Consider the following 25,751-nt stretch of genomic DNA (forward strand, 5'->3'; position numbering starts at 1 on the left):
ACAAGTAACAAGTACAAACGAGTGACCCACTGACCTGCAGTGTTGCACTCAAATAGCACAACAAGGCAACACAGCAACCCCTGCAACAAGAGAGGAACGCGTCAGCCAGTTTACTTAGCAAGCTTCTCCTATGTATACCATACATTTTGTGGAATCAAACCTTCCCTTGCCTTTGGTCTGAAATACAGAGAGATTGCAAATTTAGTGGGATAGTAGTAGAAGCAGGAAATGACAACGTGATACGTAACTTGCACACCATTCCTTTATTTTTCATATCTGAATATCTGTACATGGATGGGATTGTGTACAAAAGTTTCCATGCTAGGCACAAAACATAATATAACGTAGGTTTCACTAACTAAATTGTCAATAGGAAAATAATTCCAATTAACCCTTTTTTTTTTTTTTTTTGGAATGTGGATTATACAGAGTAATACTCATGAGCCTGTGCAAGAAATAATTATATGGGTATACAGTAGGCTAAATACAGACACCTTTCAAAAACCATTCACACATGCAAGGATTCCATTCACTCCTTCAATCCTGTTTAAACTGTACTCAATAAATCGGCACATAAATATTTATAAAGAATTTACTTACATGGCCTACATATAAAAAAAAAAATCTATCAACCTACTGAAATAAAGCTTCTATGCTTGATAACTGATATTTTCATTTTAACAATATTTACAATAACCAATCTGTATTAACCAGCCATGAAAGCTATTAGTTTACCTGTCCAGAAAACAGTATAAAATACAATTCACTGTATTCCTGATATAAAACTTTACAAAATATTTTCTTCTTACAAAAGGAACACTTCTCTTTTCCTTTCTAATTCTACACGATAGTGCTTATGGACAAAATACAATTAAGTAGAGCCCTAATATTTAAGATTCTAATAATTATGTAATTTATTTACATAGTTTATATTGGTCTGAGGGTCCTTGCACATAGAGCTGTATTTTAAAGGGCATAAGAGGTTTTGCAGCATTCTTTACTTGGCAATACATTTTACATACTACACCATAACATTTTGCTGCATGCTGTGTGTGTCATTATCGATATAGCTTTCATAACAAACATGAGGATACTGGAGTGAAATGTAAAGAATAAATCACAATGGGAGAGGTGTTACAAGATCTTCAAAGACACTCAAAATACAACCCCTACAAAGATGGACACACGGCATCTGAGCACCCCCTTCCTGGCCAAGCACAAACCTTATCTTAAGTGTCACCTGGGAGTTTCTCTCTCTCTCCCTCCCTCTGGTGTGTGTGTGTGTGTGTGTGTGTGTGTGTGTGTGTGTGTGTGTGTGTGTGTGTGTGTGTGTGTGTGTGTTTTGTGCACACACACACACACAATCAGGCTCGTTCTATAGGTGGCTTTGGATATTTCCAAACATCTTTCTTGGCGATTCAATATACATATTACACCTCAATACCCACTTGTCTGTTACTCAAGCAAAATGCACTCATAATAATATTTTATGAGTAGCATACAAGAGATTGTTAAAGTGTAACATACAAAACAAATCACTAATGAAGGTGCTCTGAAGCCTCCTACGCCACAATGAATACAGCATTCAGTGGCTTGATATCACATTCTTGTGGGGGTTGGGCAGCTGTCTCACACTTCTTCGTTGGCAGTACAGTATATTTTGCATGCTGGACTGCAGCTTACTGTTCTGTAACTATTTATGGATTTGTAATAATGCAAGCTTACACTGATTACACAGATTATTTAGTGTGCCAGAAAGCCTCCTAAGCCTCTGTGTGTGTGTGTGTGTGTGTGTGTGTGTGTGTGTGTGTGTGTGTGTGTGTGTGTGTGTGTGTGTGTGTGTGTGTGTGTGTGTGTGTCAGGCTCATACTGTACAAGGCTCTCATGGTTTTGTAACCCATCTTTCTTAGCAATTCAATCTGCACTTAGTACTCCAATATCCTCTTGTATTTAACTGATGCAAATTTGTTTTTTTTTTAAATAAGTGACCTGCAAGAGAATGATGAGGTATAATATGCATAATAAACTGCTAAAGAACAGTTGCTGCAAAGTCTCCTATGCCATCTAAGATCATATTCTTGTCAGCTGAAGAGGCATTCCTGCACCCATTCTTAATTTTTTTTTGTGTATTATGCAGAAATGATTTCTTAGGCAGTATTCATTTAATTCTCATATCAACTTAGCCTGGATAAATACCATACAGCAGGGTATCAAACATGTCACATCAAAACAAAGCTAGTATGGAAGAAGTGTCTGTATTCCTCCTAAGCTATACGAATACTACCCTTGGCTGCATATTCTCGGTGGTAAAGAAGGCTCTTCTCAGCACTTTTTCTAATGAATTTATTTCTGCACTAAGTATACTGATACTGACATTCCCCTGTATGTTACCATTGTAAACTGTGTTGATCGCAGAGTTATATAAATAACAAATAAGAGAATACTGAGGTCTAAGATGCAAAATACCTTATGATAAGGTGGTAGAAAGCCTCCACGGCCGACAAGACTGAAAGTCCTAGAATACGTCCCTCAGTGGCTTGGTCTCACTGCTGGGGCTGCCCTTGCTGAGGGGCTGGGGGGGCTGGCTGCCCGGGCTGGCCCCACCCCTGCTGGCCCCACCCCATCCACATGTACCCGGGATTCGGCTGGTAACCATAAGGGTATTGTCCATATGGCATTTGGTTGTAGGACATCTGCTGAGGATAATATTGCCAGTAACCCATCTGACCCATCTGGTTGGGATACCCTCCTCCATTGGGAAAGCTGGCCATGTTGGGTTGGGCTCCGTTGGCCTCCTGAGCTGGGTTATTCACTTGGTCTGCACCAGTGTCCTTTCCCCATGAGCACCTAATTATCTGACCATTTAAGTTAGAATTGTGTAACTCAACAATGGCCTGACAGGCACTTTCCTTATTTGTATATTTGATAAAGGCATACCCCTTTTCCTTGAAGATCTTAATTTTTTCAATCTGACCATGCGGCTGAAATGATTTATGAAGCATTTCCTCCGAGATGTCCTGCTTTAAGCCCCCACAAAACACTGTGGTGTTGGTAGGAGTTGTTTGGTTATAAATTTCTTCATAATTCAACTTCTTCTGTTCAGGTTTATTTTCAGTGGGAGTGTTGGTGGGCTTCCTGGTGGCCCATCGCGTTTTGATCATCTTGCGGCCGAGCCACTGACCATTCATCGCACTGATGCTCGTCTCTGCATCCATCTTCTTCACAAACACAACAAAGCCATAGCCTCGGGACTTAAAACTCTGAGGGTCCTTAACTACCTTACAGTCTGAAATCTCACCAAATACCTGAAAGGCCTCTCTGAGGGCCTGTTCATCTATTTCAGGACTAAGATCCCCAACATATACATGGTGATGCCTAGTTGTATCTACTTTAGTGTATTTATTCTTATTACCCTGGCCCGTGGCCCAGTCAACCCTCATTTTTCGATTCTGAAGCACCTTGTCATTCATCATGGTAATAGCATTGAGAGCAGTCATATGATCACAAAACTCTACAAAGCAATAGGGGTCGGTGGTAGGCTCACGGAACATCTTGCAGCTGCGCACCTCACCCAGCTGGCCAAAGAGCATCATGATGAGGTCCTCCGTGACTGATGCGTCCAGGTTGCCCACGTACAGCGTCCGGTTCTGCTCCTGCGCCATCTTTGTGAGAGGTACCTGTGGAACCAACACATCAGCACTCCTCAACCTCACCGAACAGAATCATACCAAACCTGCAAACCAAACTACCAGATTCATCATACCAAACCTGCTTACCGAACTACCAAAATCATCATACCATACCTGTAACTACACAAACATATCAAACCTCCTAGTGCACAATCATCATACCATATTTGCAACTGCACAATCATACCAAATCTGCAACTGCATAATCTTCATACCACCTGTACAATTAGCATACTAAACCTGCAACTAAATCTCATTATACAGTATTAGCAGTAACGACATAACGCTCCTAAACCTTGCCTGCTACAACTATCATATGAAACTGGCAGCTATACCTTACCATATCATCAGTTATAACTCATTTATCAAAAAACCACCAATCACAGTTTCAAGCCTATTTGTGAAGCTCAGTGACATCTGCTCCCTCCTGGAAATTCCCTCACTGGAAGTGGCCATGAATGTAGCATTTCAAGGCTTTTCTGTCCTTACTCCTCTTATCTATGTTTCTCGTTATTCATTCCATGTGATCCTAGTGCACACCTGCTCTTTTCTCCATCTAATGACTTTCATACATCCTGTTACTGCTTACTCTTTTTTCATTTCAACTGCAGGTCTAAGAAAGCTTATCTCAAATACTCTACACAGGTCCTCACCTCATGTCTTCCTCAGTCTGCCTCTAGGCACTCTTCCCTCATCATTCACAAATGCAACACTCCTCAGTATTTCATTCTCCTTCCTCCTCTCTTCATGTTCAAACCATTTTAACATCACTCTGCATCATCTCTTTATTTTATAAGTCAAATCTTTCACGGAACATCATTCCCAATTCTGTCCCACTGTGAAACTCTGCTAATCTATTTCAACATTCTCATTTCTGTGCATTTCAGTCTGCTTGTATCTTCTACACACCAAGTCTCACTGCCATACAGCGAAACACTTCTAACGCATTTAACAGAGAGAACCATGGCACAAAGTGAGATCCCCATCAAATTCAGGAGACAAGTTCCCCAATTTTTTCATCCACTTCTTATCCTAGCAACTAAGTTCTCTCCTAACATAATCCAGCAAAACTAATCTGATTAGGCCAAAATGAACAGAATAAGACCTGAATGGACCAAACAAGGTAATCCCATCCATCCATTGCCAGACGCCATGTATCCCAAACGGGGTGGTCAAACTGTATTCTGGAGGTTACGTCAAGATTAAAACAGCAGAAATAACATAGCTTCATATACCATTTCAAATAATTAAAAAAAAAAAAAAGAGGTGCAACAAGGCCAACTCTGCTATCCAGAATATGAACAAACGTCAGACTGCATGTGCAGACCAAAATAAAGGCTAAATACTGCACCTGAAGAGATCTTTCATCTGATTTGCATGACCCTGAACAGACCTTAACCCAATCTGCATGATGTTCGAGGTCTGGCCTTTCAAAGGCCTCTCTTGCGTAAATTTATAGTTTTCGTAATGGTTCTTTAATCTTACATTGTCTTATACGTATCCCCACACTTATCGCATATAATTGCAAGCGCGTTCAGCGACAACATGTTCAGGATGAGCTTACTGTACTTTTATTAGTGCCAGGGATCTCATATTGATGTATTAAGCCCATTTACCCACAAAAAAAAAAAAGAAAAAAAAAATCGGTTCACAAGTTCACAGACACTCGGCTCTCAGTAACCTTGAAGATTTCACAGGTAGAGTGGCACCAACCTGTCTCGATTCAACCAACTTTCTGGCTTTGATGATTACTTTTATTAGTGCCAGGGATCTTATATTGATGTCTATCTACCTATCTATTGCCAGACGCCTCAATCCCGTTTGGGGTGGCCACAAACAAATTGCCAGACGCCTCAATCCCGTTTGGGGTGGCCACAAACAAATCGCCTCCAAGTCACCCTGTCCCCCGCCATTTCACTGCCCTGCTCCCAGCTCATACTCCCCTTTCTCATATACTTCTCCACCCCATCCCTCCATCTCATCCTCGGCCTCCCCCTCCCTCTTCCCCCCTCCACCTCACTCACATACACTCTCTTCAAGTCTTTCACCCTCCATCCTCTCCACACGGCCAAACCACCTCAGTGTGTTCCTCATAACGCTTCCTATCACATCCACATCCACACCACAATGCTCCTTTATATCCTCATTCGTCAGCCTCTCTCTCCATGTGACTCCACAGACTCCTCTTAAATAACTCATTTCCACTGCTCTCACTCTTGACTTGTGTCCTTCCAACAACGTCCAAGCTTCACTTCCGTACGTTAGAGTTGGTATCACAATACTGTCATGTAGTAACTTTTTCACTTCCATGCTCACTTCTCAGTTTCTTATCACTGCTTTCAAAGAACCAGCAACCTTTCTTCCCTACTGTACCCATTCAAGCACTTTACCCTCCAAACCTTCATCCTTACTCATCACACTATCCAAGTACTTAAACATACTCACATTTTCCAATTCCTCACCATCCAACCTCGCTGTACATTCACTGACTTCACCTCTCTCAAAGACCATCACTTTACTCTTCCCTACATTTACCTTTAGATTCCGTTTCTTACACACTCTCCCAAACTCATCCACCAAGCCTTGCAGCTCCCCTTCGTCTTCACTCAACAACACAGTATCATCTGCAAACAACAGTACAGGGAGTTTCCAAACACTATCCTCTCTCACCAGGGCCACTCCAACATATTGATGTATTAAGCCGATTTAGCAAAAAAAAAAAAAAAAAATCAGCCAGCATAGAGGGGGATCAGTTTTCGTTTTCACCCAGTGTGGTATGGGTTAACTTGATCTGCATGACCCTACATAGACCTTTAACCCAATCTGCATGACCCTGAACAGACTTAACCCAAGAAGTACGACATCATCACAAGCTGTTCTACAGAAAACTGAAACATACATGTTAGTCAGACTGACAACTGACTTTCCTGCACCTTGTAATGGTGCTCATTACTGTACCTCATTTCAGGACAGTAGCAGGTAATGTATAACGCATACTGAATTAAACAATGGTACCCGTAAACACCATCACATTCCAAGAAAAAAAAAAATCCCTCCACCCCTCCCACATACACCTGGAACATGTGCATTATTTCAAACCAGCAGTTTTTGGATTATTGGCCCAAAATTAAATGTGTGTGTGTGTGTGTGTGTGTGTGTGTGTGTGTGTGTGTGTGTGTGTGTGTGTGTGTGTGTGTGTGTGTGTGTGTGTGTGTGTGTGTGTGTGTGTGTGTGTGTGTGTGTGTGTGTGTGTGTGTGTGTGTGTGTGTGTGTGTGTGTGTGTGTGTGTGTGTGTGTGTGTGTGTGTGTGTGTGTGTGTGTGTGTGTGTGTGTGTGTGTGTGTGTGTGTGTGTGTGTGTGTGTGTGTGTGTGTGTGTGTGTGTGTGTGTGTGTGTGTGTGTGTGTGTGTGTGTGTGTGTGTGTGTGTGTGTGTGTGTGTGTGTGTGTGTGTGTGTGTGTGTGTGTGTGTGTGTGTGTGTGTGTGTGTGTGTGTGTGTGTGTGTGTGTGTGTGTGTGTGTGTGTGTGTGTGTGTGTGTGTGTGTGTGTGTGTGTGTGTGTGTGTGTGTGTGTCCAGGCTATTCCACAGGTCTATGCATCTATATGGAAAACAATATTTCTTGATATCCTTCAAGCGATCTGGCTTTTTCAGTTTCATTCCGTGTCCTCTTGTTACTCTCCCATCCCATACAAACAGATCTTTTCTGTCAGTTTTATCTAATTCCATCAAGGCCCTGAACACCGCAATCATGTCGCCCCTCTCTCTCCTTTCCTCTAAGGAAGGCAAAATCCAGCTTTTCCGGTCTCTCTCTGTACGACATCTGTCAGGCTAGGGAACAACTTGGTTGCTGTTCTTTGTATTCTCTCTATCTTGTTTATATCTTTCTTTCTGTGTGGGGTCCACACTACTGCTGCATATTCCAACCTGTGGCAGATCATGGCCACTATCAGTTTTCTCACCGTCTCATCCATGTAATGAAATTCTACTGTACTTTTATGTTAGTCAAGAGATTATATGCCTCTCTAACTAACTTGTTAATGTGTTTTTCAGGTGATAAATTATCCTGGACCAGCGCTCCCAAATCTCTTTCTTCTCTCGCTTTTGTGACTGGTTATTACCCAACAATAGTTCAGTGATGGCCTCTTCATACTTTTACCCATATCCAATATTTTACATTTCTTTGCATTGAATTTCACTTCCCACATCTAGCTCCAATCATGAATCTTATCCATGTCCTCCTGCAACATTTTACAGTCTTCCTCAACTTCTACTCTCCTCAAGATCTTTGCATCATCAGCAAATAGACTTGCATAACTGTTCATCCCATCTACCATATCATTTACATAAATCAGGAACATTACTGGCACTAACACCCAGCCCTGTGAGACTCCACTTGTTACTGCCTTCCATCCAGACATCCTGTCCTTTATTACTGTCCTCATTTGTCTGTCTCTCAAGAAGTCTCTCATCCACTTCAGGAAGTTTCCCTTCAGTCCTCCAATGTGCTCCAATTTCTGCATTAGTCGCTTGTGCAGTACCTTGTCAAAGGCTTTTTCCAAATCTAAATACACACAATCCACCCAACTGCCTCTCTCCTGTAGCACGTCAATCGCTCTTGAGTAAAAGCTGAACAAGATGGAAAAACACAACCTTCCACTTCTAAATCCAAACTGACTTTCAGCCAAAATGTTCATCTCATCCAGATATTTTATCCACCTGTCTTTCAGGATTCTCATGCACAATTTTGTGACTATGCTGGTCAGGGACACTGTCTATAATACAGGGGTTCTTCCTTGTTTCCTCCCATATAAATTGGTACCACACTGGCCCTTTTCCATTCCCAAGGCACTTTTCCTTCTTCCAGAGAACATACAGTTAAACCATGAATCTTATCCGTCAGTTGTTCTCTGCACTCCTTCAGTACCCAATTAAAGACTCTGTCCAATACTGGGGTTTTCCTTACATCTTGAGTTTCCAGTATGTTATACACTTCTTGCACTTCCACTTTTGTATCTTTTATCACTACATTTCTAGTCACTCCTTCCCCCTCCAAAAAATCTCTTTCTTTAGTGAAAACCAATTGGAAACATTCGTTCTTTATTTCAGCTTGCATTGCCGCTGTTAAGCCGCAGTATGGCATCTAGGGGTATCGTATATCGAGGTATACCTGTACCTGCGTGTGGCCCGAGAGGCTGGTTGGCTGGCCAGGCAACTTTGACTGTTTGGTGTGGGGGCAGACAGCCATATTTGCTCAGCTGGTGGGTTAGGGTGTACAGTATTACCCACACGTGGACTGAGAGGCCAGCCAGCCAGACGGGCAACTATGGCTGTTTGGTGAGGAGGCGGATGGCCATTTTTGCACAGCTGGTGGGTCAGGGTCTATTACCCACATGCAGCCAGAGAAGCCAGCCGGCCACCCAACCGATTTTTTAAATTTATAGGCCACCCAACTGGCAGTGATGGAAATTTTATGTTCGGATACAGACAAAGATATCAGATGCTGACATAACAGAGCCTAGGTCTAACGTTCGGATATGGAGCATGTCCAAATGCAGGATGTCTGGATAACTGAGAGATTTCTGTAATCATATTTATCAAATCAGTAATATAACCCACTCCCATATCTCCTGAGGCCTTCAGCACTTTTGCAGTCAACCCAAACACAGCTGCCACCTTCCCAAACCATATCCTGCCAATTGCCCTGCTCACAGCAGCAGCATCAATTAAAGACCATGGGCCAAACACTAGATCCTCTACCGCTTACAGCAGCAGCAGCAGTCAAAGGCCAATGGCCAAGTTATAATACCCTCTCCAGGCATCTTCAATATCCTCATTATCTACCACTACCTTTCCATCATCATGCTTCACACACTGCTCACCTATGGTATCCCTACTTTCCCTCTTCATCTGATTTGCCACTTTAAATACCACACCCTCCCTTTCAACACTATTTAGGTTATCCAGTAAAAGTCTATAAAACTCAGACTTACTCCTACACTTGGCAGCCAAGTCAAGTATTCCTCTCTGTTACCACCCCTTTTCTATTCCCAGAAAAGCTTTCTTTTCCACTTAACTGCAACTTCTACTCCCTCATCCCACCACCATGTTACCTTATGTCTTGGTGGGTCCCTTGCCTATCTATACACTAAATCAGTATATAACTCTCAGGAGACTGTTCTTGAGAGCTCTCTGTACTATTTGTTAACACCTATGTCAACAGCTCCCTGTTAAGCCAAAACTCTACTCATCTTCTGATGTACAGTACAGGATTCTCCCTTCTACTCACCTTACTATAGAAGAAATCCCTAACTCCTTGGTTTTTCAGCTTCCATATTTTCCTCCTAGGTGCATAAGTCCTCCTTTTCATCACCCACTCCTTCAGCACCATGTTGTCTATCAGTTTATTTATGTTACTGCACACAATCTTTGCTCCCTGTAACTTTAACATCCCTAACCAACCTCCTATCAATCCTCCTGGCCAGGAAATGGTCAATCTGGCTACTATTTCCCCCAGACTCATATGTAATCAACCTACTCTCTCTTTTCCTAAAACGCATCTCACACGCAATCATGTTCATTCCCTCCCCAAATTCAAATATCCTTCCCCCTTCCACATTCCTTGTACTGCACTATATGCGCCTCCCTCATGTACCCCTTCATATCTTTGAGCTGCTTCACCCATATGACCAATTCAGTTTCCTCCCAAAACTACAATCTCGTCATTCTCCATACCATGTACAGTATCACATGTATCAAGCCATCCCAGAATCTATCTTTTTCTACATTATCAAAGCCAGCTCGTGAAGCATAGGATGATATACATGAAATCATGAGTTTATCAAACAATATTCTTTCTGCTAGAAACCTTCATTTTCTCACTACATTCACGACACATTCCACCCAGTTTTCCTCAACCAGCACAGTCACACCACCATATCTGTTTATGCTTCTCTGCCAAAAAAGCTTACAGCTACCTACAGTCCCTCCTTCCCACCCAGACAGTAACAAGTCCAGGCATGGGATCTGGGATCCACAGCCCACCAGCTATGGGCACTGGCTGTGGCCATGACAGTCACAGTGACACCCTCCAAGCACACCTTGGCACTGGAACTGCCTCGCCATTATACACCCAATGACTCAGCAGCCTCCTGGGAAGCTACTTCTTGGATCGACCTCCTCTCTACAGGGCAGAAATGGCAGCCTGGGAATCACAATGCCCTGTAACCTCTGACTCAGGTCCTAGCCCCATCCCATCCAGGTCCCAAAGACTGTACTGGTGAAGTCTGTGTTTTGCCACCCCTCAGTTCTGCCACAAGGTGGTAGGGGCAGTTTTCTGGTTGCATGCCCTTGCTGGCATCAACCCTATAATGTAGTGAGATACGTTGTGTGGTAGGTACAATGCACGTAGTGAAGTGCATGAGATACTCAGGAAATATCATTTGGGAGAGTACCCTTACCTACTATCTATGTGTCACAGTGAAAAACATCGGCAGAAGGGGATGGTCAGGATATCCTGATGGCCTGTGAAACAGGAGCTCTAACTCTCCCAATCACCAGTATTCCCATCCTCCTTGGGAGTACCGCTCTGATCAGCTGGTGCTACAGCCTACTCCCTCACGTTTTTTTTTATTTTCAAATATACTGTGCAATGACTGCATGGAATTCACAATGTTCTGTGTATGAATTTGCCAAGATAGAATAAAGTGCAATGGCTGCATGAAACTCATGATGTTTTATTGTACATTTGCTGTGAAATAATAAAGAAGCTTCTCTGACTAATTAACCTGTGGATTGTGCAATTACCTTTTTTTATCCCACCCCGTGGTGCAGAAAAAATGAAGTAAAAAAAGTTGTTGTTTTTTGTTCTTGTTTATTATAAACTTGAAGATAAATATCCATGGCATCATTTCGTGAAAAGAAAAAAATCTCTATCTCTCTCTCTGTCTTTGCATGGTGCCATGCGTAGCTTTGCATGGGGGTCGAGTTGTTTACGGTGATGCACGGCCAGCATAGCCTGAGCTGTGGCTCGCAATCCACTGGTTAACTACCAGGAGTAAATGCAGGTAAAACAAAAGTGATGATATCTAGGGGTGGTGGTGGTACTGTCCAAGAAAGGAAGAGTGGCCATGTGCAATTTGCCAGAAGGGTGTGGGAAGTAATTCCATCTTGTGCAGTGTTTGTGATACTGTAAGTGGGTGCGTAAGTGATGTAGTGGTATTGGAGGTAGACTGTGAGTTAATGCTGATTTTATGTGTGCGGTGTGCTGGGGAGATAGCAGGTGGAGACTGTCAGGCATTAAAGGATTTAATTTGCCGGTGAGTCTCTTTGGTGTGTGGAAGAGTTTTGTTATTTGGGAGACATGTTATGTGCTGGAGGTGGGGCTGGAGCTAGCTCTGTGGCTAAGGTGAGAAGTGGCTGGCTTCAGGGAGCTGTTGCCCCTCCTGACATTGAGGGGGCTCTCCCTATGTGCTAGGGGATCTTTGTATGCAGCATGTGTTAGCAGTGTAATGCTGTATGGTAGTGAGACCTGGGCAGTAAATGAAGAGCATATCCGCAGGCTCAAATGTACAGAAATGACAAATGATTAGGTGGATGTGCAGTGCATCCCTGAGTGCAAGGCCTGGGGGGACTAGGTTTACAATGGAGGAGTTGAGAGGTAGGATGGGACCGGAGTGTATTGGTGTTGTGATGAGGAGAGGTAGATTGAGGTGGTTTGGGCATGTCGAAAGGATGGGGGATGATAACTGGGTCCAGAAAGTGAGAAGCGTTAATACTGGTGGTGGGGTTGCGAGGGGTTGACCAAAGACGACCTTAGACAAGGTCATTAAATGTGACCTCAGGGTTAAGGACTGAAAAGGGAGCCTTCCACAGATCAAGCAGCATGGAGAGCCGCCATTAGGTGACCAAGGCCGACCCGTGCAAGCATGTTGGAGTCCTCAAAAATGAAAAATGAAAATGAGTCTATGCTGTACATAAAGTAGAATAAATAATGACACTGATACAAAACAGACTGAAGTTTTTCTTGTGTATTCTGATGGGGTCTTTGCGGCATTTCCAATAGAAATGCGTACTTTACTGGAGTTTTACTTTATTCATATAAAGTACTTTCTGTAAGTATGGAGAGGTTTTGACCCTAACAGTTGATTTAACATGAGTTTCAATAATGCTGCCCCATCAATCTTTCTCTTCCACTTATTGGAAGCTGATGTAAATCAGCCAATGAAGGTGCTGAGATGTTGCCATACCAATGACAACACCTCAGCTTTCTCCAACTTGAAGCTGCTTACAACCTGACAGATAACAAGATGACCGAGAGCTACCTTCTGCAAAGCTGTACTGCGTCATTTCAAATCACCTTGTGTTGCAAGTGCTGGCCTCCTCCATATGATATTATTAGCCTGTGTTTCTGAAATAACACAGCAAGTCTGGGCATTTTCCAATACTATATTACATGTTTTACTGAGTTAGGTAAGTGTCTGAAGGGGGGTACTTGTGCTGGTACAGGGTGGATTTGTATTTGTGGCACTGTATGTACCTTCTCCCCAAGACAAAGAGCACACATGATTTGGGTAGTTAAGGCAGTTCACATCCCCATACGAGTGGTGTGTTTGTTAAAAAGGCTGAAGTCATACCTTCTCCCTATGGTAAGTGATTTCACAGTTAGGATAGCCCAAAGATGGTAAACTTATGTAAGATTTGAGAGGCTTTCATGGTTAGGTTTAGCAGTGGTCTGGATAGTTAAGTCATGATAAGGTAAAGCCCCTTTCTCCCACAGTTAGAGATCAAGATTTTATGAAGGTTCTTTACATGTTTCAATCAATTTTTAATACTAATTTTCTTGCAAATGCCTTATTCTGCCATCGTGTGGGTAGGGGCAGGGGGAAAAACAGCAAAATATGCCATTTCTGATAGATGTGCAGATCAGAAACATTTCAGATACAATATACAAGGGAATACTTTACAGCCAAGCACAGTGCTAGAAAGAAGGTACCACTCTATCTATCTATCTATTGCAAGACGCCTTACTCCCGTGAGGAGTGGCCACAAACAAATCGCCTCCATGTTGCCCTGTCCAATACCATTTCACTCCCCTGCTCCCAGCTCACACACCCTTCTCTCATATACCTCACAACACCATCCCTCTGCCTCATCCTTGGCCTCCCCCTTCCTCCACCTCACTCACATACACTTTCCTCGTCAGTCTCTCGCTCTCCATCCTCTGCACATGGTCAAACCACCTTATTGCGTTTCTCCTAACGCTTCCTTGCACATCCACATCCACACCACAATGCTCCTTCACTTCCTCATTTGTCAGTCTGTCTCTCCACGTGACTCCACATGCTTCTCTCAAATAACTCACTTCCACTGCCCTCAATCTTGACTTGTGTCCCTCCAACAATGTCCAAGCTTCACTTCCATATACAGTATTACAGCTGATATAACAATATTGCCATTCAACAACTTTTTCACTTCCATGCTCACTTCCCTGTTTCTTATTATTGCTTTCAAAGAAACAGCAACCTTTCTTCCTTACTACAACCTTTCAAGCACTGCACTCTCTAAACTTCCATCCTTACTTATCACACTACCCAAGTATTTAAACGCACTCACATTTCCCATTTCCTCATCATCCATCCTCACTGTCCATTTCTCTTGAAGCTTATAACATTACTCTTCCCTATATTCACTTTTAGATTCCGTTTCTTACAAACTCTCCCAAACTCATTCACCAAACCTTGCAGCTCCCCTTCGTCTTCACTTAACACAGTATCATCTGCAAACAGTACAGGCAGTTTCCACACACTGCCCTCTCTCATTAAGGCTGCTCCAATATCCACTGCCCTACCTTGTATCTTTTTTATAATCCCATCCATATACAGACTGAACAACCATGGAAACATGACACATTCCTGTTTCAATCCAACCTTCAAAGAGAAAAATTCACTCAGTTCACTATTCACATGCACTGCAGCCTTAGCACCTTCATACATACTCTTCACAGCATTCAGCAACTTCCCATTTACTCCATATATTTCTAATACTTTCCATAATCCTTGTCTATCCACCTTGTCATATGCATTCTCCAAATTCATGAAGGCCACATACAACTTCTTTCCCTTCCCTAAAAACTTTTCCACTAAAGACTGTGGTTACCGTACTAATTATTTTTCATAATGCGTCAGGCAACTACAGTCCACAGCTGACAAACAACTGTCCACTGTGTAAAACACCATGTTTTGAGAAGTACCACACTAAAGAAGCATACAGAAAAAACATGTAAATACTCATAATATTCACATGGCTGCTCATATAAAACCATACTGATTATCATGTTGCATCTGTTTTACCCAAGATGAATCCAAATGATGGCTAGTGACATGACTGATATATACCTCATAATAATATACACAGTAGTTGCTATTTAAGACAAAACGAAACAACGATCTTACAATAACAAGGGCATTTAATTTCCCCCATAATTACTTAATAGTACGGTAATACCACTCAATTGCGCGAGAGAAACCGTGGGAAATGGGTGCGTTTAGGTACCTGTATTGGATTTCCTGATACAACTCGTGTGTTATGCCTTTGTCAGTCACTGATTGGCTTCCTCGACCCAACCCGACCCACGTCACCCATGTCCCATACCACCTGCCACAGCCTGCCTCAGTGTTGTGTAGATGGTCGCAGTGATGAGAAGTTTATTTCCTTATTTCCTTGCTTCTAATTTCCTCTCAGAATTCTGAGCATGCAGTTCCAAAGTAACTTAAGTTATGCCAAAACATTCTGAAAGTGATATAAACAAAAGAAAAGCATTTATTCTAATGAAAATGTAAAATTGTCGGACGATGTGGCGTGTGGTGTGGGAGCTTAAATGCATACAATCATACAGATACGAGTCCGGTGTGTTTACGATGTGGATAGTTTTCTTTGTTGAAAAAAATAAATGATGAAGGAGCAGTAAAATTCATCTATCTCTATCTATCTATTGCCAGATGCCTTAATCCTTTATACAGGGTGGCCACAAACAAATCGCCTCCAAGTCACCCTGTCCCCCACCATTTCACTGCCCTGCTTCCAATTCACATCCCCCTCTCTCATATATCTCTCCACTCCATCCCTCCATTTCATCCTTGGCCTTCCCCTCCCTCTCCCCCCCTCCACCTCATTCACATACATTCTCCTCATCAGTCTCTCACTCTCCATCCTCTCCACATGGCCAAACCACCTCAGTGTGCTTCTCCTAATGTTTCCTATCACATCCACATCCACACCACAACACTCCTTCACATACTTGTCAGTCTGTCTCTCCATATGATCCCTCAGGCTCCTCTCAGATAACTCATTTCCACTGCTCTCACTCTTGACTTGTGTCCCTCCAACAACGTCCAAGCCTCACTTCCATACGTCAGAGTTGGTATCACAATACCGTCATGTAATAACTTTTTCACTTCCATGCTCAATTCCCTGTTTCTTATCATTGCCTTCAAGGAACCAGCAACCTTTCTTCCTTGTTGTACCCTTTCAAGCACTTCACCCTCCCAACTTCCATCCTTACTCATCACACTACCCAAGTACTTAAACGTACTCACATTTTCCATTTCCTCACCATCTAACCTCACTGTACATTCACTGAATTCACCTCCCTCGAAGACCATAATTTTACTCTTCCCTAAATTCACCTTAAAATTCCGTTTCTTACACATTCCCAAACTCATCCACCGAGCTTTGCAGCTCCCCTTCGTCTTCACTTAACCTCTTCTTTACCGAAAATGTGTTTTGATGTACCCCCGTACATCGCCAGTAAACACCCGTGAGACACCGGAACCGCTACCGTTGTATGCTGGTACACCCTCTAATGAATGGCAGCTGATGGGCCTCAGGGGAGCCCGGTAAGGCTGTTTCTGAGGACCTCATGTTAGCAACAGCTCTGTGTTTAGACAACGAAGACTGTGACGAAGTTTTGACGAATTCTGACATCATAAGATACGTCATGACTGAGTTGCGGTGGCACCAATGGCTTGCTCACTCATCTGTGATGTAACCTCTTTTAGACCAATCATTATTTTATTTATAATTTCTACTACAGATATCGTACTATATTTTCTGTTGACATACGGCAAAATTTACACCCCTTGGCCTGCCTGAGAGAGTCAGTTACCACGCACTTGACCACGAGAGAGGGTGTACAGGATATTTTTCTCTCATGGCATCTCTGGCAGCTTCCGATAGTGACGAGTTTATTCCTCATGAGGATACTTATTTAGATGTATCAGATGATGATGCAGCAGTGTCTGACATGTCAGTAGGTGACTGTGATCCTGAAAATGATAGTGAAGTTGATGTGAGTGAGGAAGGAGGAGGAAAATAGTAGCTAGCTTAGTGACGTTGCACTCTCGGCAACAAGTGAGTCAAGGTTGTCATCACCATCACGTGTGTCCACATACTTCATGCTCAGCTTACAAGGTAAATAAATAAGCCATCCATCTGTGCAGGACATTTTTTTTCAAGCCAGTTTGTACAGTAGTTACCTGGGTAACAGTACTTCAGCATAAGATATGTAAACTTATATACCGTAATGATTTATTTAATAATATTTTTTTATTACCAACATCATGCTGGGTTTATGCGATCATCAGTATACGAACAAATAAAAAAGAGTGAATAGTTTCAACGTGGCGAAAAATATACACCACCCCTCACACTACGGGAGGGGGAGCTATCAGGTCGGTATGGGGGGTAAACGTAATGTTTTCATTTGGGGGAGGGGTCAGTAAAGAAGGGGTTAACAACACAGTATCATCTGCAAACAACAGTACAGGGAGTTTCCAAACACTGCCCTCTCTCATTGAGGCCACTCCAACATCCACTGCCCTACCTTGTATCTCTTTTATAACCCCATCCGTATACAGATTGAACAACCATGGAGACATGACACATCCCTGTTTCAACCCAACCTTCAAACAGAAAAACTCATTCAGTTCACTATCCACACACACTGCAGCCTTAGCACCCTCATACATACTCTTCACAGCAATCAACAACTTTCCATCACCTCCATATATTCTTAATACTTCCCACAATCCCTGTCTATCTACCCTGTCATATGCTTTCTCCAAATCTATGAAGGCCGCAACGAGTGTGGAAAAAAAAAAGAGGGGGGCTTTGTGTCCAATGTTTGTTATGAACTGACGGTCTTCAGTCGAGAAAATTCGGATCTTACGATGTGTGAAGACACTGCGTATTGACATACTAGTTAGGTAAGATAATTCTGTGAGTTCAGTTCTTGTGAATTAAACTGTCATACAATTTATACTGCTTGGCTGTCTTGCTTATTATTCATGACTGCATTCGTTTGAATATGAGAAGTGAGAAATACACAATCACTCTATGCTAATGACTTCTTTATAGCATTTTTTTTTCCCTTTATTGCTGATGACTAATGGCTTTCAAAAATAGTTTTACACTGCATTTTTTTTCTTCTTTTTTTAATTACAGCCGAAAGTGATTCTTGGCGAAATATGCCTAATGCTGGGCAGCCATTATTCACTTGTTGTTTTGGTCAAAAGTTTTTTGTTTGGTTGGTAATAAGGACTTTCATGAGGCTTAGTGGCAATCCTTGGTGATTAAAATTTTTATAGGGAGTATTAGGGGGCAAAACTAATTGGTTAGGTCAGGTTAGAATGCAGTACTAGTATGCACTGATTTGTCCAGTCAGTGAGATTGTATCTAAACACACTGTCTTGGGTGTCTTAAGGCAGAAATACTTGTAGTAATCTATCTATAATATATTTTTCACGAAAAATATAGGGCTCCTAGAACCTAACCCCCAATTTCACATGTAAATATTTGTCACATTTAAGCACAAATTTGATTTTGCACGAGGTTCAGCATAACCTATCTCGTGTTGTATGAAGACTCTACTGTACCTCATATACGGTACCTCATAATATGAACTCTTGTGAAAAGGTAAGCTAGTTCTCAGGCATGATCATGTTTCTGAAATGTACGGTATTTTATTTTAAAGTGAGAGTAATGCAAGTCACTATAGATGCAATATTAGACAACAATATAAATTATTTTCACATTCTTTTCTCAGAAAATGACAACTTCCTCATAGAACAGTGCATTTTTTTCCATTATCATCATAAAAAATGGAAACTTCACAGTCATTTCCTATTAGAAAAGTAGCAACGAAGTTATAATTTGCACTTGCATTTTTTTAGGGACTTTGGCAATGTCCAGGGAAATGACTCATCGCTCAAATCTCCATTCACCTTTACCTGGGTGCGAGCACCCACATACATAGCCATAACCACCCTATCCAGCCACTCCTTGATCCCAAGCTTTCTCACTGTCCACTTCACCACCTCCCAAGGGACCCTGTTATATCCCTTCTCCAAATCAATAAAAACAAAGTACAGTACAGATCCCTTTTCTTTCCTATATATTTTTCCTGGAGCTGTCAAACAACGAATATGGCATCAGTAGACCCTGGCATAAGCCCACATTGTAGCTCATCAATATTCGCTCTTTCTCTAATCATATCTGCTAGAACTCTCCATTACCTTCATTATCTGGCCCAAGAGCTTTAAGCCTCTATAATTTCCGCTTTCCAGAGCATCACCCTTCCCCTTCTATACAGTAACAATTACACTCTTCAACCACTCATCTGGGACAAGACACTCATATATTATTGTATTTATCAAGATGGTAACTAACCCCACTGACACTTTCTGCATTTCAGCAGTCAACCCAGACACACCTGCTGCCTTCCCCATCTGCATCCTGCCTATTGCCCTGCTCACAGTAGCTGCATCAATCAAATGCCAAGGGCCAAACAATGGATCTGCTGGCTCCAAACCTTCCCTGTTCCAGTCAAACTCCTCATTCAACAAATGGTTGTCATGGTCTCTCCATGCATCTTTAATATCGCCACTGTTCACCACTATCTTTCCTTCATCATTCTTCACACACTATTCATCTATGACATCCCTGTTTTCCCTCTGTAAGGGCTGTATGATATGTTGGGTCGCACGGAGGCAGCATGGGAAAGCGGAGCCCTAACCGCTCCCACCAAAATATATTGAGACATGACTAAGGGTGCTTGAGGGTGCGAAAGTGGATGTATGTGGAATAACTTAAACAAAATGGATAGGAGAAAATGTGAGAGAATGGGAGTATGGATGAGGTATATGTGCAGGAGTAGGTGAGAATGAGAGGGCAAAGGAAGGAGTATGTATAGTTGTGAGTAAAAGATGGAGGAGCATAAGACAGTATGGATCACTTGGGTCAAGGATTGTGTGGGTAAAATTGAAAGTTGGAATACAAATGTGGGCGATTGTGTGTGTATGCGCCAACGCAAGATCATGCTAGCAGAGTTAGAGAAGAGTTCTAGACAAATGTGGAAGTGTGCATGGAAAAGTTTGAAAGGAATGAGAGTGTTTTTGATCAGTGATATGAATGGTAAAGTAGGGAATGTGAAGGTGGATGGAATAGTTGGTGGGTGGGGTGTGCCTGCTGAGACAGATGAGAATGGCAGTGCATTAGTGGACATTTGTGCTGGGAGAGGGTTGGTGATAGCCAATACCCTCTTCAGGCATAAAATGATCCACAGGTATACATGGCGAGTGATGAGAAAGGTGGGTGGTGAACTGAATGAAAGGAAGGCAATGATTGATTATGTGTGTGTGGATGAAAGGATGCGAAGATGTGTAATGGATGCAAGAGCTTATAGAGGTTGGGGGAGTGGACTTTCTGACCACTACTTGGTGGTGGCCAGAATTAGGATCCAAGTAAGATGGAGAAATAGAAGAAGGCAAAGACGAGAGGAAGGAGTAGTTGCAAGGAGAGTGGAAAGGTTACAAGAGGATGAGAAAAAGGCAGAGTATAAGAGAGAAGTGGAGGAACGATTGGGCAAATGTGAATTGGAGCAGATGGGGGACGTGGAAGGTGTGTGCAGGATATTTACAGACGAAATATGTGCGCATGTGATGTGGTGTGTGGGAGGAAGAGAAGACGGAGGGGGGTGCAAGGAACAGAAGAGGTGAGACAGGCTGTGGCACAAAAGAAGAAAGCATACAATGAATGGATGAGAAATAGGGGCGTGGAAGAAGTTGAAAGGCGGAAGAGAGAGTTATATGTAGAAAGAAAGAGAGAGGTGAAAATATTAGTAAGAAGAGAGTGGATGTGGAATTTGGAAGGAATCTGAGTGTAAAGTGGAGGGACTGAAAGAAAATGTTCTGGAAAGAGGTGAAGAGAGTAAGACAGGGTGGAAGTGAGGTTAGCAGGGGAGTGAAAGATAAAAATGGCAGATTACTTGTGCAGAAAGGAGAAAAAGTGAGCAGAGGGAGAGAACACTTTAAGGAATTGTTGAACATACAGGATGGAAGTAATGCGAGTGTAAGTGGCTGGGGAACGGCTGGGAGAAGGAGGGAGGTGAGAAGACAGGAAGAAATCAGTAGGATAGAAGCTGTGGAAGCAGTGAAGAAAGTTAAATTGGGGAAAGCCCCAGGAATTGATGGAGTGTGTGGTGAAATGCTGAAGCATGGGGGAGAGATAGTAGTAAAATGGATGTGGAAGATGTGCAGATTGGCCTGGGAGGAGGGTAGTGTCCTGGAGGATTGGAAGTCAGGTATAATTATTCCCTTGTACAAAGGAAAAGGGGAAAAAAAAGTGTGTGGTAATCATGGGGGCATCTGTCTTCTTAGAGTAACAGGAAAAGTATATAGTAGGATACTTTACTGACCAAGTTAGGGAAATAACAGAGGAATCATCTGGAGAAGAACAGGGAGGTATTAGAAAGGGAAGAAGTTAGGTAGATCAGATATTCATTCTTAGGTCTTTGGTGGAAAAGTTTCTAGAAATGGGAAAGAAGCTGTATGTGGCCTTCACAGATCTGGAGAAAGCATATGACTGGGTGGATAGACAAGGATTTTGGAAAGTATTAAAGATATATGGAGTATATGAGAAGTTGCTGAATGCCATGAAGAGTACTGTATGTATGAGGGTGCTAAGGCTGCAGTGAGTGTGGATAGTGAACTGAGTGAATTTTTCTATCTGAATGTTGGATTAAAACAGGGATGTGTCAGTTCCACATGGCTCTTCAATCTGTATATGGATGGGTTATAAAAGAGGTACAAGGTAGGGCAGTGGATGTTGAAGCAACCCTAATAAGAGAGGGCAGTGTTTGGAAACTCCCTGTACTGTTGTTTGCAGATGATTCTGTATTGTTCAGTGAAGACGAAGGGGAACTGCAAGGCTTGGTGAATGAGTTTGGGAGTGCATAAGAAAAGGAATCTAAAGGTGAGTGTAGGGAAGAGTTAAGTTTTGGTCTTTGAGATGAGTCACTGAATGTACAATGAGGCTGGATGAGGAGGAAATGGAAAATGTGAGTGCGTTTAAGTACTTACCCCAGTAGGTAGTGTGATGAGTAGGGATGGAAGTTTGTGGGGTGAAGTGCTTGAAAGGGTATAACAAGGAAGAAAGGTTGCTGGTTCTTTGAAAGCAGTGATAAGAAAAACAGAAGTAAAAAAAAGGGGTCACTGCATGATAGCACTGGGATACCAAGTCTAAAACATGGAAGTGAAGCTTTGACCTTGTTGGAAGGACACAAGTCAAGAGTGGGAGCAGTGGAAATGAGTTATCTGAGAGGGGCATGTGGAGTTACATGGAGAGACAGACTGATGAATCATTTTGTTTCATTTCATTTTTAAAGGCTCCAACATGCTTGCATGCTTCGGCATTGGTCACCTAATGGCGGCTCTCCATGCTGCATGATCTATTGCAGCCTCCCTGTTCAGACCCTTAACCCTGAGGTCACACTTAATGACCTCTTCCCATGACAAATATGGAAATGAAGGGGCACTGTGGGGTGGATGTGATGGAAAGTGTTAGAAATACATTGAGGTGGTTTGGCCATGTGGAGAGGATGGAGAACGAGAGACTAACATGGAGAGTGTATGCGAGTGAGGTGGAGGGGGGGAGAGGAAGGAGGCTGAGGCTAAGACGGAGGGGTGGAGAGATATATGTCAGAGGGGAGTGTGAGCTGGAAGCAAGGCAGTGAAGTGGCATTGGACAGGGCAACATGGAGGTGATTTGTTTGTGGCCACCCCTTATGGGATTGAGGCATCTGGCAATAAATAGATAGATAAAAACTGTATCAGGAAGAACTAATTCAGTAATGTGCTTTTGCTGCTTAAAGAAAAATTATCTGCCAAAATAAATACATTTCTAAAACAATAAATCTGAACTCCTAAAATCAGACCACCTATGGAACCAACTGAAAAATGCATGACCATAAATGCTTCTGATATAAGGAAAATTAGAAATGATGCTACATACACAGATTTTACAGCTTTTCTACAGTACCAGGTATCTATTATAAAATCAACACTTTTCTCCAACAAACTTCTCCCACATCTACCATTGTTTCCCACATGAAGGATGCCAACACATCCAGAGACAGGTTACCTATGCCATATTAAAATAGTTATTATTGCTTTGCAAGACAATTTATGGAATAAAATTTTCCTCTTTTGGCAAGACATTTACAGAAGTTGTTAAAACTAGTGAAACCCATGAATATAGTCATAAAAATTTACCAACGAGGTTAGCAAGAACTCTTATCTACCTCACAACCAGGGCTCAAGGAATTTCATGCCTAGGATTGGAACAGTTCCGTCTGGTGAAAGAAAACCAACTATATTCAAGGGCGAGGCTGGTACCTTGAATATCCAGGCCGACAACCCATCAGCCTAAGGATTTTGACCTCAACCTCCGCCTTGCCTCCACCCTAACCTCGGATAAGTATCCCTTCCTTTTACACAAAGGAACAACGCCTCAAGGCATCACCCAAGCAGCCACACCGTGGCAATATATTCCAAAGTCCCCAAATCGACCATATAGATACTATCAAGTCCTTTAGCACCGGCGTCATTATCAAGAACTGTCAAATGATCATCCCAGGCGCTGCTCTCTCACACTCACCTACTTACTGTTGGTACTGTGGGTTTCTTACCTTAGTCTATTCTACGGAGAAACTACTAGGATGCTTAAAAAGGGTTCTTGCAGCAAGTAGAAGATGGAGAGGCAATACATTCAAGGCGTCTAGATGTTAGAACACAGTACTTCACCTCCAGCCGCCATTACTAGCTGAGCGTCACGGACTGGCACTTTGGTTCTTGTTTGCATCATCACACTCGTGTCCAGTGATATCATTTCAGCAGTTTCGTATATTAATGTTACATTTAAAAAGCATTACATCAATAGTAATATATTACTATGATGTATTACGCTGCATACAAATTAATTAGCATATCAAATACATGGGATAAACAGTGAGTCACCGAACATGTGAATTTCCTCAAGTTTCTAAACTCGCCTTATATGATTGATTAAAATGTTTATTGTTGTAAAGCTATACAGAGTACATGTACAACAAAAGACGGTGGGTTTTGTCACAAACCTCTCACAACAATATACAGTTGTACACAGTGGTTACAAATGTTTGCATACAGTGTACAACAAAGAGGTGGTGGGTCTTGCAACACATCACGTCAGCAACTAAAGATGCAAAAATACTCATTTAGTAGATACAGTATATATTATAAAATGTAAAGGAATCCATATGATATATCACGTATATAGGTGAAAGGAGTAGCAAGTAGCACCTGCCTTGATACGAGAACAAACCGCACTATCACCAGTCGTAGGGGGGCAGTGAGCGATGTCAAAAACACCGATCGGGGTGTCTTTTTGAAATGACAGTGTCCACGTACTGTGTGGGCGACCCATACACCCTAATGAACAGCCCACACCCAGACCTGGTGCCATCAACAGACCCGTCACAATATATGTGTACTGTACAGTCTGGTCATGAGGTGGGATTTAAGCTCACAAGGCAGCCAATGATCTCTGGGCTTCAAGAGTTTCTCAATGTCCAGTCACTCTACAAGGACCCCAGGTGGCCCGACCATGTGTTGTATTAAATTAATGCAAGGAGTGATGACATTGGTCACTCCTTCCCCCCCCCCCTCTCTCTCTCTCTCTCTCTCTCCTATTAATTTTTAAATGTCCTTCGTTGGAAGGCTACACTCATGTGCTACTCTTACAGTGGCTATAGAAGTATATTCGTTAGCAGCTATATGGCTTGTTATGCTACGTGTTCAGAGTCCAACTTCTTGTCCTCTGGACATGAGCGACTGATCTCGGGTTCCTTTCGAGACCGGAACTACAGCATGCAACTAGAGGAACAGGGCATAAAAACTCAGGTTAACCAACCTTACAAGTACATTGCTTCAATGCCAACACAGTACTTAATATAATCTTAATACAACACGCTGTAAAGATTAAATACACAATAAGACAGGAGGACTCTGGTTGGACTGCTGGGGACTTGGGCCTTTCACAGGTGTCGTCCAGGTGTGGGAGGAGTCCCATCAGGTGTGCCTTCCCGCAGGAGGCATGGGACTACTGCTACGAGCCGGGTCATCTGGAGTGGGCTACCGGGCAGTGTGGAGGGAGGCCTTTCCCTGGTGGGGCCTCGGTGAGATCGGCCCTTGGGAGTGGGGCCGAACAGGGCGAACAGGCGTCTTTGTTTGCACCTGCTCCTAGAGGAGGACTGCTTGCCGATGGGGCTGGGGAGGTCACCCCCCCCCCTGGAGTCCCGGGGGCGCCCCTGGGTGACTGAGGGCTGCGGTCTCGCTCGGGTCGAGCTGCCTCGGGGACTGCCTGCGGCATCCCTTCCTTCGAGAGTCCAACAGCAAGGGGTGTTGTAGGGGCGCTAGCTGCAGGGCATCCCCAGACTCACCACAGGGCCTCGCCAGATCTCCAGATGCAACTCCGCCGGGGGACTGCCTCTGTGGGGAGAGAGAGAAGGGTGTCCCACTCGGCCTCTGGATGGGTGAGGCAAGCAAGGGACGTCCTCCATGAGGGACGTCACAGGGGTAGCAGACAAGGGACGTACGGTGGCCGATCCCTCCCCGGCGCGGACGGTGGCCGTCGCTGCGTTTCCACTAACCCCTCGGACGGCAGATGAAGGGCGTACGGTGACCTACCTTTC

General features: G+C 43.0%; 1 protein-coding gene across 1 annotated transcript; it reads right to left on the bottom strand.

The window, feature by feature from the left end:
- Positions 1-256: 256 nt before the first annotated feature.
- LOC145415124 (cytotoxic granule-associated RNA binding protein tiar-1-like) lies at positions 257-23,841 on the bottom strand. Its single transcript, XM_080284543.1, has 2 exons — positions 23,709-23,841; positions 257-3,677 (listed from the first exon to the last, which is right to left on the bottom strand). Exon 2 carries the CDS (start codon positions 3,660-3,662, stop codon positions 2,544-2,546), a length of 1,119 nt encoding a protein of 372 aa, XP_080140669.1. The 5' UTR covers positions 3,663-3,677; positions 23,709-23,841; the 3' UTR covers positions 257-2,543.
- Between the last annotated feature and the right edge of the window lie 1,910 nt (positions 23,842-25,751).

Source organism: Coenobita brevimanus, chromosome 101, assembly GCF_032717465.1.
Source record: "Coenobita brevimanus isolate Jiangsu-jjx chromosome 101, ASM3271746v2, whole genome shotgun sequence".
NCBI classification, from domain to species: domain Eukaryota; kingdom Metazoa; phylum Arthropoda; class Malacostraca; order Decapoda; family Coenobitidae; genus Coenobita; species Coenobita brevimanus.

Excerpts from the sequence above, each read along its gene's own strand:
- LOC145415124 (XM_080284543.1), bottom strand. The coding sequence starts at position 3,662 with ATGGCGCAGGAGCAGAACCGGACGCTGTACGTGGGCAACCTGGACGCA.